The sequence below is a fragment of the Lissotriton vulgaris genome, chromosome 1_1 (assembly GCF_964263255.1).
Source record: "Lissotriton vulgaris chromosome 1_1, aLisVul1.2, whole genome shotgun sequence".
Classification (NCBI taxonomy): Eukaryota; Metazoa; Chordata; class Amphibia; order Caudata; family Salamandridae; genus Lissotriton; species Lissotriton vulgaris.
In genome coordinates, this window is record NC_141685.1 from 2,043,060,564 (window position 1) to 2,043,078,088 (window position 17,525).

General features: G+C 47.8%; 1 protein-coding gene across 6 annotated transcripts in view; it reads left to right on the forward strand.

Annotated features, from left to right (window-relative positions):
• C2CD5 (C2 calcium dependent domain containing 5) overlaps positions 1-17,525 on the forward strand; it is a 915,439-nt gene that overhangs the window by 466,343 nt on the left and 431,571 nt on the right. For all 6 annotated transcript variants that reach the window (XM_086920391.1, XM_086920370.1, XM_086920386.1 and 3 more), the window contains one exon: positions 14,809-14,995. In XM_086920391.1, the coding sequence (XP_086776517.1) occupies positions 14,809-14,995 (187 nt within the window). The remainder of the gene's footprint in view (positions 1-14,808; positions 14,996-17,525) is intronic.

Below are 17,525 nucleotides of genomic sequence, written 5' to 3' on the forward strand. Positions count from 1 at the left end.
GTGCCTCATAAAGCCCTGCATAGTATTGGCAGAATGTTTAGGCAATCTGTTGGTCTTTCTCACGCAGCTCTCCCATCTGTGTAAATACTGAGGTAATCCCGGATATCTGTCTCTGCATTCTCAGCCTATTAGCCAGTAATCCATATCTGTCGCCTCCCACATAGAAGGTGTGGCGTAGCCTAAGTGCTGCGTATTCTGCTCTGTCTATATCTACGGCTGCTTGTTGGGTATGCGCTGTTTCTACCTGTTGCCAGATACTAGGGGCACCTGTTCGTTAATGTATGCGTTCTAGTTCTTGTACCTGTGCCATCAGGAAATTTCTTTTCTCTCTATGCATTCTGTTAGCTAGGGCTGCAACCGCTATAAATTCCCGCAAACTACTGCTTTCAGGGCATCCCATAGAGTTGCTATTGGGGTCTCGGGCGTGTCATTGATCGTCAGGTAGTCCTGTAGGGTTTTGGAGACCTGTTGCACCACCTCGGGTCGGTGTAGTAGCGTGTCATGTAGATGCCAGGATCGGGACGGGTGGCTGGTGAACGGCAGGGAAAGATCCACTGTCACCGCCGAGTAATCGGTGTATGTCTACTTGTGTGACCTGAAATTCTGTGTACCCAGCAGGTAATCTGCTCTTGGCTAGGTTTTATGAGAGTGGGAATAGAATGTATATTCTCGGGCTGTGGGGTGCATATCTTTCCAAATGTCGGTTAGGCCGGCGCTCTTCAGCTTCTAGAGTCCCTTCCTGGAAAGCAGATCAGATTGCCCCGGTCTCTGGGCTGAACTGTATAGGGCATTATCAAAAGTCAGCTTCAAGTCTCCCCCTAGTAACGGCAGCTTGTCAGGGGATGCACAAATTTCTGCCACTACTGCCTGTATACATTTCTCCTGTTCCTCATTTGGGGCCTAGATGGAGCCAACTGAAAGAGTGTTGGAACCAACCAGAAAAGAAGTACGCCAGTAGTCTGTCCTTAAGTTCAGCCTGGTTAGAGCCCAACTTCCCAGGGAACGTGTCCGAGACGAGAATAGCTACTCCCGCGGATTTAGTGGGTAAAGAGGACAAGAGCTGCTGGGGGAATACTCTATTGAGATGCCTTTGTGTGTCTCCAGGGAGGAGATGAGTCTCCGGAAGGAGGCAGATGTGTGCTCCTGAATGTTCTAAACAGGAGAGAATGGCACAGCGTTTGACTGGGTTGTTTAGCCCCTTAACGTTTAGAGTAAGTATTTTAAGAGTCTGTGATATTAAATCGGTCATGATATGTAGCTGTGGGAGTGTGCTGTGGGATAGGTGAGGAAGTCGCTGTGGCCGCTGGGTCTGCTTCTTAAAGCAGTGACATAGTGGTGTAGTGAACCTTCAAGCTGGGCTAGGGGATCACGAGAGGGAGTAAAACCCAACAAACCAAAACACAAACAAATAACATTGTGGGTGAGTCCTGTGAATGTCCCGGGTGATCAAACACACGAGAGAGGGTTGGAAGTGACTCCGAACATCTTATCTCACTCGGGCCCACGCTCTCTTCACATCAGCCAGTGAGAACCTCGGACGCCCCATTTCAGCATAGGTCCTGCAGTCCAGCTATGATACGGGCCAGATCAGGCAGGGCCGGCAGAATCCTCCCCTAAGGATGCTAGGACCACTTGACTTCCTTGGCTATAGTCTCTGGATGTAACGGAATCTGGGTGGGGCCTACCATTATTTTGCCCCGATCTCGCCCCCCTTCCGTGTTGTTGGGACGCGATAGACTTGTTGTGAGAGCCTCAGCAATGTTCAGTAGTTGGCAAGCTACCTTCAGCGATCGAATTTGGTGGATTTTCCCATTAAGGCAGAAGATAAGGAGGAAGGGGTGCCCTCAAGAGTACAGGATTTTATTGGCTTGGGGAAGAGACATGACTGGCCGAAATGCTCTTCTTTTCTGCAGCGTGGTGGCCGCTAAATCTTGATAAAGGGTTGGTTGGAGCCCTTGATATTGGACTGGGTGGGAGTCTCAGCCTTTTTTGCAAAATGCGTTCCTTCAGCTGAAAGTGGACACTTGTAAGGATATCTGCAGGAGGAGTGGGGTAGGGTCTTCTCAGGCATACTCGATGCACACTGTCAAGCTTGATCCCCAGGTCAGAGGGGGCCTCCAGTATTGATCTGAAAAGTCCCTCTACGAAAGAGACGATGTTCTGGCCTTCTGATCCGTGTGGAATCCCTCGGATGCGTATGTTAGTACGTCTCAAGCGGTTCTCCAAATCTTTGGTGCGTGCTTGGAGGTTGAGATGCTGATCCCGGGGGTGGATCATTTCTTGTTGGAGCTGTTCGAGCTCTTCAGCCCTGCTTGCACACTGCGATTCCAACGTGTCGACCCTGTCTCCCAATTTGTCCACCTTCTTTCTCACCTCCCCAAGCTCTTGGAATAGCTCGGTCTCCATTGTTTCAGGTCCTCCTACAGCGAGACGAAGAGTGCTTCAATGAAGGAACGTGTGAGCAGAGCCTCTGTTTCTCCTGGGTTCATGGAGTCTTATACCTCTGGCGTCCCAGTGTTGGATGTTTTGAGTAGGAGATCTTTAACTGAGCGATCTTTTTTGCCTCTGGCAGCAGCCATGTTAAAATGTGTAATCCTACGGGGTCCCCCTCGTTCGTCTTTCGGGAGTCTGGTGGCGTAGGCGCCATGCAGGGATGCCAGGATTTTTTTTTTTAACACAAACTTTTTAAAGGTTTTTCAGATTTACATACAAACTTCTACATACACATCAGGACATATTGGTACCACTGCGGTTCACCGTTGTGTGCAGTGCTAGCGCATACATGGTCAAGGTGCCAGTTCAACCTTACAATTTGCTCGGACGCTTGGATAATGATAGGGTGCCCGTTGGGCTTGAGCTTGTGCCCTCATCAGTGCTGACTGTGAAGGCCAAGGAGATGTGGCGCCTCCGATCATGGTGGAGGCCGGTGTCATAGTAGAGTCCCGGTATGTTGGGAAGGAGCACTCACCCTGCAGTCTGGACGGCCTCTTCCTGGTCGCTCACGCCTCAGGAGTCTCCGTAATGAAATGAGGTGCTGTGGAGGTGGGCTTTACTGATGCAGATTCTCCCTTTGCTTTAAAGGTGTGGCCCCAGACGGAGCAGCGCCGCCGGCACGGCCCTGTCCCACTCACCTTGGGTCCCCACAAGCAGGGCTGTGCCGTCCCTTGTCTTGCCAGTGCAGCTTATGCGTTTGTTTCTCTCTGCCCCATGGCCGTTGGCGAGTGGCCCCTCTGACCCACAGCGAGCTGTCATGGTGGTGCTTCCCGAAGGGGAGGGGGACATCAATAGGCCTCCTCTTCTGCCCGCAAAGTATCTATGCGAATCCTCAAGTCTGCCGTCTGGACTCCAATTATTGCTGCGGTCTGGAGTTCTCCTAATACGTACCCTCTTCCAGCTGATTCTCAACTCCTGCAGGGCTCACGGCAGGGGGGAAGCTCCAGCCAACCCCTCCACCCCCCTGATGAACTCCTGCAGCACAGTCCCGAGCAGAACCACCCTCACTCTGCCTCAGTAGGGTACCAACTCTCTGGTCAGGCGCTGGACGTCGCTCCCTCAAGCGTTCTGGCTCACCGCTACCATCACATGCTGTCTCTACACCGCTGCTCCTCCCAGGTGTTCCCTCAAGTCCACCGCCTGTCCGCGTGCTGCTACTGCGGCTTATGCCCCCACTGGTGCTGCCTGCTCCTGATGCTGCTCCCAAGCCCCTTCACCCCCGCGGGGATGCCCTCTCTCTCACCTCCAACTGTCTGCTGCTGCAGGAGTCCCCGTGGGCGGTGGCCCTAATACCAGGCAGTCCCGGGTAAGGCTTGGCTCTGGCTCGATGCGGTCTGGTGCTTGGAGTTCTCTCACCGCAGCTTCTCCTCTGGAGTGCTGCTGCTGTAGGCTGACCTGCTCTTGGATCCATGCAGCTTGCTGACCAAGCCCCGAAAGGGTAGGTGCTCCTCCATGTCCTCTGGCGGCTACCTGTATCCTGGGCCGTGCAATGATTGGTTACATCGCCGTTGTGCGCTTGGCGCCGCTCCTTCACCGAAAAAGGCACTTCTTCAGGCTCCGCCGGCCCCGCCTTGGCTATCTAGGGTCGAGAGAAGACTCTGCAGCCCAGCAGCTCTATGCCTTGGCAGTGGGCCCAGTCGGTAAGATGGAGCGACGAGCAGGCACGTCCTAATCGGTTGCCATCTTGACCACGACCTGTGTTCTGTTAGTTTGAGGTGGCTTATTTGCTAACTGCTACTTTATCTGAGGTCGGCTCAGAGTTTGTTTCCAAACTCTGGATTTTCAAAATCCGTGCTTAGACTGGATTTCATATTGTAGTGTGGAATTTTTGTTGCGTAATGCAGCAGGATTGCATAGAGGAATGTTGGACAGATCGCCTTCATTATGTCAACATGTCAGCTAATATTTTCCAGAATTCCTCCTGGGGTACAATGCTAAATAAATCGGTGATGAGAAATTGGAATTTTTTCTTTTTGAATGTCCATCTTAAACAAATATCAGTTAGGTTCAGTATTGTAACTCTGGCACCATTTTCTTTTGATAGATTTGTTAACTTTTTGGGGCTCCTGCATATTAGATTGTGAGAAAGTGGCTAATTAGTTTGCAAGGATGTGTGTTCTTCACAAGTAATAGGTCAGCAACTTTCAGTTTCTTGGGAACCAAGTACCATATTGTACCACTTTACTGTCTCAGTGTAACAAGGAAGAGCAGTCCAAGGCCTACTTGAGGGACAGCACCCACTAAATCGTTTTCCAGTCAGTGCTTTTCATTTTAAAAGAAAACTTATTTTACACGCACATGCACCAGCACCGGCCAAGAAGATCCAGGTGAACCCTCCAGGTTCTCCTCCCTCCTCAGCCGATCTATCCTTCTTCCGTTTCACAGAGGGTGTTTGAGAGGGTGGGAGGGCGGTGGTTAAGGGGGTGGGGGCGGGGGGGGGGGGGGGGTAGCGCCAGTGGCCTTGGAGAAACTAGTTCTTGTCCCTGAGTTACAAATGAAATTGGAAGTCCCTCAGTCCTTCTCTCCAGCTTGGCATTAATCCGACGTTGCTTCCCCCAAGTCCAGACGGCTACCCATCTGCCAGGTGTGCAGAATGTTCAGGCAGACGTGCTGAGCAGACTGATTCAGGAAAACCACGAATGGGTCATAAACGAAGAAGTACTAGGAGTAGTCTTCGGCAAATGCCCAGACTTCGCCTCCAGGTACTGCCTGCGGGGAAGCTGGGGAATGCGTTCTGGATTAACTGATCGAACAGTTTTCTGTACGCTTTTCCACCCTTTCCCTTGATTCTGGCTGTGTTCATCAAGCTGTCCTAGTCCAGGGCGCGGATGATCCTGATTGCCCCGGAATGGCCCAGACAGTGGTGGTTCACGTACCTGTTTCACCGGTCTCTCCGTCCTCACATACGGCGGCCTTGCAGGCCGGACCTTCTCACAAAGTTCAGGGGGCAGATGTTGCACCCCAACCTCTCGTCTTTGAGTTTGGCTGCATGGCTCCTGAGATAGTGTAATATGGCCATTTGAATCTACCAGAAGTTTGTATGGACATACTGAAGGTGGCTAAGCATCCTTCCACTAGGACTTCTTATGCTTACAAGTGGAAGAGGTTTTGCATCTGGTGCAAGTCCAAGGACCATGACCTGACGACGTGTAAGGAAGATGTCATCCTTCCGTATCTTCTACACCTGGCGCAGTCGGGCCTTAATGTCCAATCCATTACGGTTCATCTTGCTGCGCTGACTGCCTACAGGAAATGCCCTTCAGACTTCCTTCTTCCAGATCCCTGTGATCAAAGACTTTTTGGAAGGATGGCAGAAAGCATTCCCTCCTGTCTGGCTTCCTTCGCCTTCATGGGAATTGAATGTGGTGCTGTCCAGATTGATGAAGGAGCCTTTTGAACCTTTTCATAAGGCTTCGTTGCAGCACCTGTCCTGGAAGGCGGCGTTCCTCTTGGCCATCACATCGGCCCGCAGGGGGAGTGATATTCAGGCGTTGTGTTGCCAAGAACCTTATACTGTATTTCATGCTGCTAAGGTTGTTACGCAAACTCACCCTAAATTTCTTCCAGAGGTTATTTCTGATTTTCATGTCAACCAGACAATAACTTTGCCTACGTTTGTTCAGAATCCTGCATCTCCAGCGGAAAGGTCCCTACATTCCCGGGATGTTAGGAGGGTGTTGGAATTTTCTCTGGATTAAACCAGAGATATTCGTGGTTCAGATCAATTGTTTGTCCATTATGGATCAGTCAGGACCGGTCTTGCTACCTCAAAACAGTCCGTCTCTAGGTGGATTGTGTCCTGTATACAATTGTGTTACCAAAAGGCTAATACGACCTTAGGAGGTAAACCTAAGGCTCATTCCACCAGGGGCAAAGCTGCCACGACTGCTTTGCTACTTAATGTTCCGATTGCAGAAATCTGCAAGGCCGCCACTTGGAAGTCGGTCCATACCTTTGCTAAGCATTACTGTCTGGACACTGATGCCAGGGCAGCTGCTCAGGTTGGGCAGGCTTCGCTGCGAAATCGGTTCGCACAGTAGTGGTGTTATTTCTCGGTTCTCCACCGCCGCTTTGGTGTGGGGATGGGCTTGCCATTCTATTCACTAGATTCACGCTACAGGTCTGGCGTGTTACGCCTTCAAAAAGAACTGAAGGTGAAAGGGACCTGCACTGCATTCTGGGATACTGTGAGGCTTCTGGAAAGTTCTCTTAAAGGCACAGTATCCTGTTTTGAGCCACATAATGGAAGCCTGTGGGGCTTGTCTGTCCACTCCGTCCTCTCTATCATTCCAGAGGGTTTTGCTGTTAAAGGCAAGGTTTTCTCTGTGGAAAACCCTGGACAGGCTGTGCTGTTGTGGTTTTTGGTGGAATTTCTAGTTGAAGTATTGGACAGTGTAGCCTGTGGATATAGGCTGCATTATCTGTCTTTAAATTCTCTCTTAAGTGTCTATGCAGGTCTGCATGTTTTGACAGCTTAAGAGATTATTTTTGATTGCTCCGGGGTCCGCGCACATGGGCGGGACTATTCACTAGATTATGACTATAATCTAGTGAATAGCCCCTACTACAGAACTGGAGTTACAGGACAGAAACTACTCCTTCTTCTAAATACACCTACCCCAATGTACCTAACCTAAGTCTAGTATGCGGGAAGAAGTAAGTATTGTGTAGCATAGGCTTAGTTGTTTTTGCCAAGAATCTACCCAAGATGTATCTAGGTTCTAATCAGCTCCATAACTTAGTTTAGAATGAAGGAGGTCTGGTATCTCTGTCTCGGGACTGAATTTCCCAACACCCAGCAAGGGGAGTTCGGAAACACCGGAGCTGGATTCTCAGCGAGAGAAGGGCAGCCTCTTGATCAGTGCGTCAGCTGGAGAGTCGGCTTCCTTCGGCACTTGCTGTAGCGAGCTGCGTCTGGCAAGTAGATAGTCGAACTGCTCCGAACCACCGTAGTTTGCCATAGCAAGTGAAGGTATTTGTATACCTTGAAGGTGTGTAGGAATTCCACAGTTTGACGTAAAGTCTGGCATATGAATGTCAGGAAAGAACCCCTAGGGAATAGTTGTTCTTTGCAAAGTACATGAGTTCTTGGACAAATCAATATTCAAGCAAGGGGAAGTTCCCTAACTGCTTAAGTCGATTTTCCAAGAAATCGTTGTGACGTTTGGTACTGGTGGAAGTAGCCATGCCTGTATTTGGGTCGCACGGTCTATGCCTAAATAAGGAATTGATTCATATGCCTATATAAGGGCAATGTGAATTGTACCCATATAAGGGCATGAATCGGGAAAATTCACCCGGAGCTCTAAACACCACACAACAAAATGGTCTGTTTAAAGACTCTCTCTGAGCCTAACCCTGCCACAGCTGCCTCTTCTCTTCCCTCCAAAACTTAGAAGGGCAACCCGTCCTGTGACTGGCTTAAGAGTTCTGGCTGGCCTCCTATTTTTCTGGGGCCAAGTGCAGTGTGAAATGTAATTAGCCCATGCAGATTCCATCCCCACTCTCTCCTCTCCCTGGAGCATGCCTAATTATTTGCTCATGGCCTTGTTGTCCTACAGTTTGCCAGTAAGGTAATTAACTTGGCTGAGCAGGGTGATTTAAAGGTTTGAATCTAATTAGAAGCAGTTAGAGAAAAATTATTCTTGAAGTGCCGCTAGGAAATGTGGAATTTAATGTCTGATCTGCATTCGGTATTCTGATTTCCCATGATGGTGCATCAACCTAGTTTCTAAGTCGAACAATGAGAAACTGGAGTGTGATGCATATTTCGTCCATAGTGTACAACACAGTAAAGCACTCTACATACTTCATTGAAGCACTACAGATGCACATACTCACACTGATCAGGCCTGCCCAGGTCAGCACCAATCTTTGAAGGGTTTACTTTATGACAAGTTGAACAGCAGCCACGCTGGTGTACAACATGGCTATAACAAATTAGCAAAGGAAATAGATCTTACATAGGTGCCCGCTATCGGCTTTGCCAATTCTTGTTTCTGATAGGCTTTCCATAGGTGTACACGCTGTGCATATCCGCTCCACTCTCTGGACATACCATCACCCTCCTTACCCTTAGCCGTTTATAATACCTTCTATTAATAACTCGTGACGCTGTTAAGGAAGACTTCAAACCGAATGCATGCTGTGAAAAGTGATTGCGATAGTAAAACTCTTAAGAAACATTTTACCATAGCAATTAGATGAACAAAATTATATAAACACCTGCCCACTCCACCTAGATGACACTAAACAATACTTTTTCAATCTGTAGATTTGTAGAGCACTATTTGTCACCCAGGATGATATCTAGATGCCGGTCTCTATTTACAGAGAGGACCACTGAAATCAACTGCAAGGCAATAACTTGTCTGGTTTGACTTGGAGCAATTACATATGATTAATGAATTGTTAAGCTCTTTTTCAGGGTCCATCTTCTTGAGGTAGGACAAAGTAGATATTTTTGCCTAGTGGTAGGATAAAGTCAAAGCGTTTGGCTACATCCTCGCGGCGAAAATAATAAATAAGAGTCAGCGGTTTGACTTACCTATTATCCTACCTCAGATTTTATGAATAGGCCTATTGTTGTAATGCTGGATGTTCTGGAGTTCTGTGACCACTGCGCCTTTCAGTAGACCGGGTCACCCCCTTGCTCCTGCCGCTACCTGACGATCTGCTGAGGACTGCTGAGGACTCCCGCCCACCTGCTCCTGCCGCCGCTGCCCTCCCTGCACCCAAGCGACCCAGCCACCGCTGAGCCGCCCGGCCACCAGTTTTTCCCGCCGCTGACCCCCTGCGACCCCACCCACCACCAGCCCATTGGCCGCCCCGCTCCCGCCTACCCAGCTGACCCGCCCTCCCGTCCCCCTACTTATGACGCCCCCAGAGCGACCGCGCAGCGGACGCGCGCAGCGGGAGCACCGACTGAGCGCCGAAGGTGCGCCAAAGGTAAGCCCGTCTGCGCCCGTCCGCGCCTGGACCACGCCCAGCGCCAGGACCCCTGGCCCCCGCAGACCCCAGCCCACCCGCCGGACCTACGACGCCACCGAACTCTACGCACTCAACGCCGGTCGAATCCCGGGACGCTATCGAGCCACCCCGAGACGCACCCACGGACCCTTCTGCTGCCACTCCTGCAAGTTCACCTGCACCCGGACCTGCACTGCACCCGTACCAATCAAGCCGAGCACCAGCAGCAACCACCTCAAGTGCATCCTGCTCAACACCAGCTCCGTCCACAGACACGCCGTCAAGCTCTGGAACCTGCTCGACACCACAGCCCCAGACGTCGCCTTCCTCACGGAAACCTGGATGAACGCCTCCTCAGCGCCCGACATCGCCATCGCCATCCCGGACGGCTACAAGTTCATCCGGAGGGACCGCGTCAACCAGACAGGAGGAGGCATCGCCGTCATCCACAGGAACACCATCCGCATCACGACCAACACCGACGACATTCTCACACCCCCCGAACACCTGCACTTCCAGATCCACATCAACCCCAAGACCACCCTCAGAGGCACCCTCATCTACAGACCCCCGGGACCACGCACACAATTCAGCGAAGACATCGCCGACTTCATCAGCCCGCACGCCCTCCTCTCCGCTGACTACATCCTCCTCGGGGACCTCAACTTCCACCTGGAGAACAACAACGACCGCAACACCACCACCTTGCTGGACAACCTCGCCAACCTCGGTCTCAAGCAGCTGGTGACCACCCCCACCCACTATGCCGGACACACACTCGACCCCGTCTTCTCATCCAGCAAGGACATCGCCGTCAGCCATGCCACCGGACTCCACTGGACGGACCACAGCTGCGTCGACTTCAGCTTCAGTAGGACCACGATCCACCACCACCAGCAACAGGTTGCACGCAGAAGCTGGAACAAGATCACAGCCGACCTGCTCGCGACTTCCCTGAGCACGAACCCTCCCACCAGCGCAACAAACCCAAACCAGGCGGCCACCAACCTCGCGAAGTGGATCAGCAACTGCGCAGACGCCCTCGCCCCTCTGAAGACCCCGCCTAGCAGACCCGGCAGCAAGAAAGCCCCATGGTTCACCGACGAACTCAAGAGCTCCAAGAAGAACTGCCGAGCACTCGAGAAAGCCTGGCGCAGAGACCCAACACCGAACAACATGACTGCCCTCAAGCTCCCCACCCGAAAACACCACCAACTGATCCACGCCACCAAGAAAACTGCATTCAAGGAACGACTGGACAACAACGCACACAACAGCAAGGAACTCTTCAACATCGTTAAAGAGCTCTCCAACCCCAACGCCGGAAACAACAACATCACCCCTTCGCAAGACCTCTGCAACTCCCTCGCCTCCTACTTCCACAACAAGATTGCAGACATACACAACATCTTCAGCACTCAACCGACGCACGCCATGACTGAACCACCACTCCCCACCACCACCCTCCGTGCCTGGATCCCGATCAGCACCGAATGACTCCATCCGCACGATTCACTCCATCCACTCCGGATCTCCGACCGACCCCTGCCCTCACCACGTCTTCAACAAGGCCGACGCTGTCATCGCACCCCACCTGCGGGACATCATCAACACCTCCTTCGACACCGCTACCTTCCCGGAGAGCTGGAAGCACGCCGAACTCATCGCTCTACTGAAGAAGCCGTCAGCCGACCCCACCGACCTCAAGAACTACCGCCCCATCTCGCTGCTCCTGTTTCCTGCAAAAGTCATCGAGAAGACCGTCAACAAGCAGCTGGCCGCCTTCCTCGAGACGAACGGATCCCTCGACCTCTCGCAGTCTGGCTTCCGGGCCAACCACAGCACCGAGACCGCCCTGATCGCAGCCACCGATGACATCCGAGCCCTGCTCGACAACGGAGAAACAGCGGCCCTCATCCTCCTAGACCTCTCCGCGGCCTTCAACACTGTCTGCCACCGTACCCTAGTGCGGCGCCTCCGCAACGTCGGAATCCAGGAGAAGGCACTGGAATGGATAATCTCGTTCCTCACCGGAAGGACACAGAGAGTTCGCCTCCCCCCGCTCAGATCAGAAGCCACCGAAGTCATCAAGGCTCCTCGCTCAGCCCAACCCTCTTCAACGTCTACTTGAGCCCCCTCGCAGCCATCGCACGCCAACACAACCTCAACATCATCTCCTACGCCGACGACACCCAGCTGATCCTCTCCCTCACCAACGACCCCGCCACCGCCAGAGCCAACCTACACGAAGGGATGACAGACGTAGCCAAGTGGATGACGAACAGCCGCCTGAAATTGAACTCGGACAAGACGGGAGTCCTCATCCTGGGATCTTCACCCTCCGCCTGGGACGACTCCTGGTGGCCCCCCGCCCTGGGCAGCGCACCCAAACCAACAGACCACGCACGCAACCCGGGCTTCATCCTGGACTCCTCCCTCTCCATGACCAGACAAGTCAACGCCGTCTCCTTGTCGTGCTTCAACATCCTGCGCATGCTACGTAAGATCTTCCGGTGGATCCCCACCGAGACCAGGAAGACGGTCACCCAGGCCCTCGTCACCAGCCGTCTGGACTACGGCAACCCCCTCTACGCCGGAACCACCGCCAAACTCCAGAAGAGATTCCAGCGGATTCAGAACGCCTCAGCACGACTCATCCTGGAAATCCCCCGCCGCAGCCACATCTCCGGACACCTGAGAGATCTGCACTGGCTCCCGGTCAACAAGAGAATCACCTTCCGTCTCCTCACCCACGGACACAAAGCCCTACACAACCAAGGCCCAGAATACCTCAACAGCCGCCTCAACTTCTACGCTCCCACACGCCAGCTTCGATCAACCGGCCACGCCCTCGCCGCCGTCCCCCGCATCCGAAGAGCCACCACAGGAGGAAGGTCCTTCTCCTACCTGGCCGCCAAGAATTGGAACTCCCTCCCGACCCACCTCCGCCTGACCCAGGACCACCTTGCCTTCAGGAAGCAGCTCAAGACCTGACTGTTTGAGCAGTAGCGGACCCCCCCTCCCCTAGCGCCTTGAGACCCTCTGGGTGAGTAGTGCGCTATATAAATGCTTTGATTGATTGATTGATTGGAGTTAATTGCTTTTGCCTTGTTGTTGCTACTGTACTTTGATTAAGCCACACCTAAACTAAATTCAAGATATGGTTTCACTGTGATTTCTATTACATGGTTCAGTTAACTAAGCCCTAGACTAAATCATGCCATTACGTCAAAAAGTAATGTTAGGGCGCATTTTACACAGAAATATAATAATTGATGATTAGCATTTTGCATAATTATGTGTAATTTTACTTAACTTTCCTGTGATTTTGCATCCTTATGCAAAAGCAAATTACGTAAATTTTCCATACCTCTAGTTTATCATCACAACCTTAATAAAAAGGCGGTTACAGTACTGTGAACTAGTTTAGTGGGACATTGCCACTACACTCAATACATTGGATATAAGTGTTCTGTAAAGTAATGAATTGCTCCACTTCTCTTTCGAAATGCTAAAAGTTTGTGCACAACTAAGTACCTGTTATGATTTTTTTCATAAAAATATAAATGTTGATATTGAGTTTTTAGGTTCTTGCCGATTATATTGGTTCTTGAATCAACCCTGGTACAATAACACTTTATTTAAATACAGGTAGAAGTTCTGTAATTTCTTCACCATACAGTAGTTGTGTTCCTGGGTTTTAATGGGCAGACGACTTGTGTGTCATGTCCTTCAGTCCTCACACTACGAAGCCACCCTATTCAATGCTACATTTATTGCTTTACATAATCCAGAGCACAACACAAAATACAGTCAAATTCGATCTGTCTATTTAACAGACCAATATTTATTCACAAACTGATCCAATCCAAGAACTTTGTTGACACTAAGGTCAAGGAAAAAATGGTACAGCCGACACCTGTTTCGTTGTGACTTTTTCAAGGCTGTTAATTTAAAATACATACATTACATATTTGTGTGAACTAAAATTTATCATGAAAAGTGTGCAAAGGAGGCATATGTTACAACATGATATTCTTAGACGCAAGTGAAGAGTAATAGTGATCATGCATAGTGTTGTGATCAAACACTTAAGTAAAGTAAAGAAAAGATAATACTTTTTTAGCCACACCAAGTAATATCTTCCGAAATCAAACCTTAGAAATAAAACAACCAAAGAGTGCAGTGATTTTAAACCGAAAGGAGAATTTGTTTTTTTCTATCGTAAACACCATAAAAAAACATGTTAAATTAAAATGAAAGCAGGCAGGACTTGATCTCCTAAATTCTAACAGGCTCTGCAATATGTAAATGTCTTTCTATATGGACACGCTGTTTCTATATATATTTGTATACACTACTTAGATGGCATAGTGTGGATCCATTTGAGCACACATGACTTTTTGTATTCTAATTTTATTGTGATGTGCAAGCAGTTTGCGCTTACCACTGCCATCTCGTTCTCTTTTTATTAGGTCGAGCATTCAAGACCTCTTTTATATACTTTAGTATATACTTATATGTGTATGTACTTTGTGGGCACTGGAGGTCAGCCCTAGGACTTGTCTGCTTCCGCTTAGGAACTTTTTTTCTGTTCAACTACCTCTATTTAACTGTCTTGATACAAAGCAACCAGCAGAGGTCAGTAAAATACCAGAATTGCTGTCTGCTGAGGGACTTTCTTTTTTTAATTTTTCTGGCAATCGTCTCTATTTAACTTTCTTGATAGAAAACGACCATCATATGTAAGTAAAATACCAGAACCACTGTAGCATTCTCTAGATTCCAGTCCATAGAAATTGTCTTCCTCAAGCACCCATAGACAATAATATTTTTTTTCAAATCTTGTATTTTCAGTGATATGACCACCAAAGGGCTTGATTTTATATTAAGAACAGAGTTTTGTACTATACCATTTCCTGCTGAAAGGCCATTTTCCCTCCATGTATTCCCATACCTGGTGTGTCGCTCAGTTTGGTGCTTACTTTCCCTCCATGTTATAGAACAGTAGATGCTTCAGCACACAGGTTAATGTGCTGCATAGCTAAATGCATATAAGATCCCTACGGTGAGACAGATTGCATTGCAAATGCTTGTTTACATTTATAGCTTGACTGGCTTTATGAAGTTTAACTGTTACCCCTATAGTAATAATATGCTTGTGCTTTATTTAAATGATAGTTTTGTTGTGTGGTTTTATAGCCGTGGAGTCGCAATAGGATGCTGGATTTATTTATGAAACAAGAGATATGCCTGCACATATGGTCTTCATTAGTAGATTTTATGATAAATGCGGTCCTAAGTTGCTGATGGGAGTTTTCTAATGAAAATGTTTTCACTCAATAGGTTATGTCGCTTGAAAAAGAAAGCACAAGCAGAAGCAAACGCCACAGCCATCAGCAACCTACTTCCTTTTATGGAGTACGAGCTACACACGCAGCTAATGAATAAATTGAAGCTAAAAGGCATGAATGCTCTGTTTGGGCTGCGGGTTCAAATCACCGTCGGTGAAACTATGTTAATGGGTTTGGCTGTAAGTTACTAATTAATCTAAACATCCTTTCAGATTGTACCTTTTTTCTTTTTCACATGTTTATTTTTTTAAGAGGATGGATCTTTTAGAAAAGTGTACTTTTTGACATTCACTGAGGTTTGACCAAAGTTCACTTTGCAGAAAACTAAGTAAATAACAATTTACGTTAATAAAACACATAAAGCATTATCTCATCAAAATGAGTACTTTTTTAACTAAAAACCAGTGACTATAAGATGCAGAATGAATTTCACTTATTTCAATGACTTGTCATCTGTAATGAAAAAAATTCTAACTTCTGTTTATGCTTTGATGGACAAATTTTAAAAAATTGTATTGGAAGGCATCACCAGCGGTGGTAAATAATGCTCGGGATCTTGTTACTTTAAAGGTTGATCAGATAATTACCTTGTGAATTAATTGATGAGACTTTTGATTTCATCCCACTAGATCTAAAAGGTGACTGACAGTCTAAAATGCGCAAGCTTAATAAATGCGCAAGCTTAATTTGAAGTAATTTTTATATTCTATTTTCCCGTTATATATTGCCTTTGTACTCGGCACTGAGCAAAAAGGAGACAGAACCTCTAGGGGGCCTATATTTCTTTCAACATTGAATATATCCAAATGATTAGTCAAAAGATGCCAAAGAGAGATCTTTGAAATATTATTCAAACATGGAAAATTTTTATTAGACTATTTTGTCATTTTTAAAAAAAAATGTTTTAAAGACTCTTATATATAAAAATACATTTCATTATCATTGCGCAAATCAACATTTTTACATGCATTTGGTGATAGTCCTATCATTCAAAATGCCCTCTAGTAGCAATTGATCCTATTGATCAGGAACACAGAGACACACATTCATCACACAGTATCAATATACAATAATGGACATACCTAACATAAACAACTAAGCAAAATTATACAAGACATTGACTGACATAAGTGATAGCTCTAAGGTGTATTTGAGAGGGTACGTGTAGGAACCTAGATGGAGTGGTTCTGTTGGTTATGATGTACTTGACCAAAACGTATCCAAGACAGGGGTGTTGGGCCGACGTACGTTTCGGTGGAAAGCCACCTTCCTCAGGGCCAGAGACAAAAGACTGACAGACAAGTGGTACAAAATCTTAAAAATGTGAGGGCAACATACAAAGTTCTATGATTTGAAGAGGCTGCATATATGGATGTTTACGCATCTGGCTGGACTCTTTGGAATATGTGCTCAGAAAGAGAGGCACATGCCTTGGGGTTTCCTTATTTATTTATTTATTTATTTTTTTTTTTTTTTTCTCACAGCGGAACTTTTTCCACAGAACCCCCGGTCGTGGCAGTAGCACTTTTAGAAGAAGACACGGTCATTCACCCGACGAAGAACCGAACCCTTGGAAGCGCTACATGGAAGAAAAATAACGTTACCAATCAGATCATGGCGCCCTAAACGAAACTACCCAAGTTTTTACTGTCAATACATCGCGTACTTCCTAACAGAAACTACCTCTCTGCCCTGAGAAATCCCCCGGGTGGCTCAAAAAAATAAGGAAACCCCAAGGCATGTGCCTCTCTTTCTGAGCACATATTCCAAAGAGTCCAGCCAGAATCGTAAACATCCATATATGCAGCCTCTTCAAATCATAGAACTTTGTATGTTGCCCTCACATTTTTAAGATTTTGTACCACTTGTCTGTCAGTCTTTTGTCTCTGGCCCTGAGGAAGGTGGCTTTCCACCGAAACGTACGTCGGCCCAACACCCCTGTCTTGGATACGTTTTGGTCAAGTACATCATAACCAACAGAACCACTCCATCTAGGTTCCTACACGTACCCTCTCAAATACACCTTAGAGCTATCACTTATGTCAGTCAATGTCTTGTATAATTTTGCTTAGTTGTTTATGTTAGGTATGTCCATTATTGTATATTGATACTGTGTGATGAATGTGTGTCTCTGTGTTCCTGATCAATAGGATCAATTGCTACTAGAGGGCATTTTGAATGATAGGACTATCACCAAATGCATGTAAAAATGTTGATTTGCGCAATGATAATGAAATGTATTTTTATATATGAGTCTTTAAAAAAATTTTTTTTTAAAATGACAAAATAGTCTAATAAAAATTTTCCATGTTTGAATAATATTTCAAAGATCTCTCTTTGGCATCTTTTGACTAATCATTTGGATATATTCAATGTTGAAAGAAATATAGGCCCCCCTAGAGGTTCTGTCTCCTTTTTGCTTGGTTTGTCTCCCCCCTCTGGGCCTTAAAATATTTGGGAGAACTCTCTTTTCTCATACTTTGTACTCGGCACTTCCACACATATTTCTGTTAATTATCAGTTCCCAGTATAAGCGAGTCTGTAAAACAACCAATGTGTTTAAGATTCACTATCTTTATCATATTGTATATCTGGTGAATGCTTTTAACCGCAAATTCCTCATCTTTTGAATCCTTCCATGTGCCTGACCTGATCTGGAAACTTCACAACTGCTCCTGCACACCGGCAGGTGGCGCCATCGAACTCCGC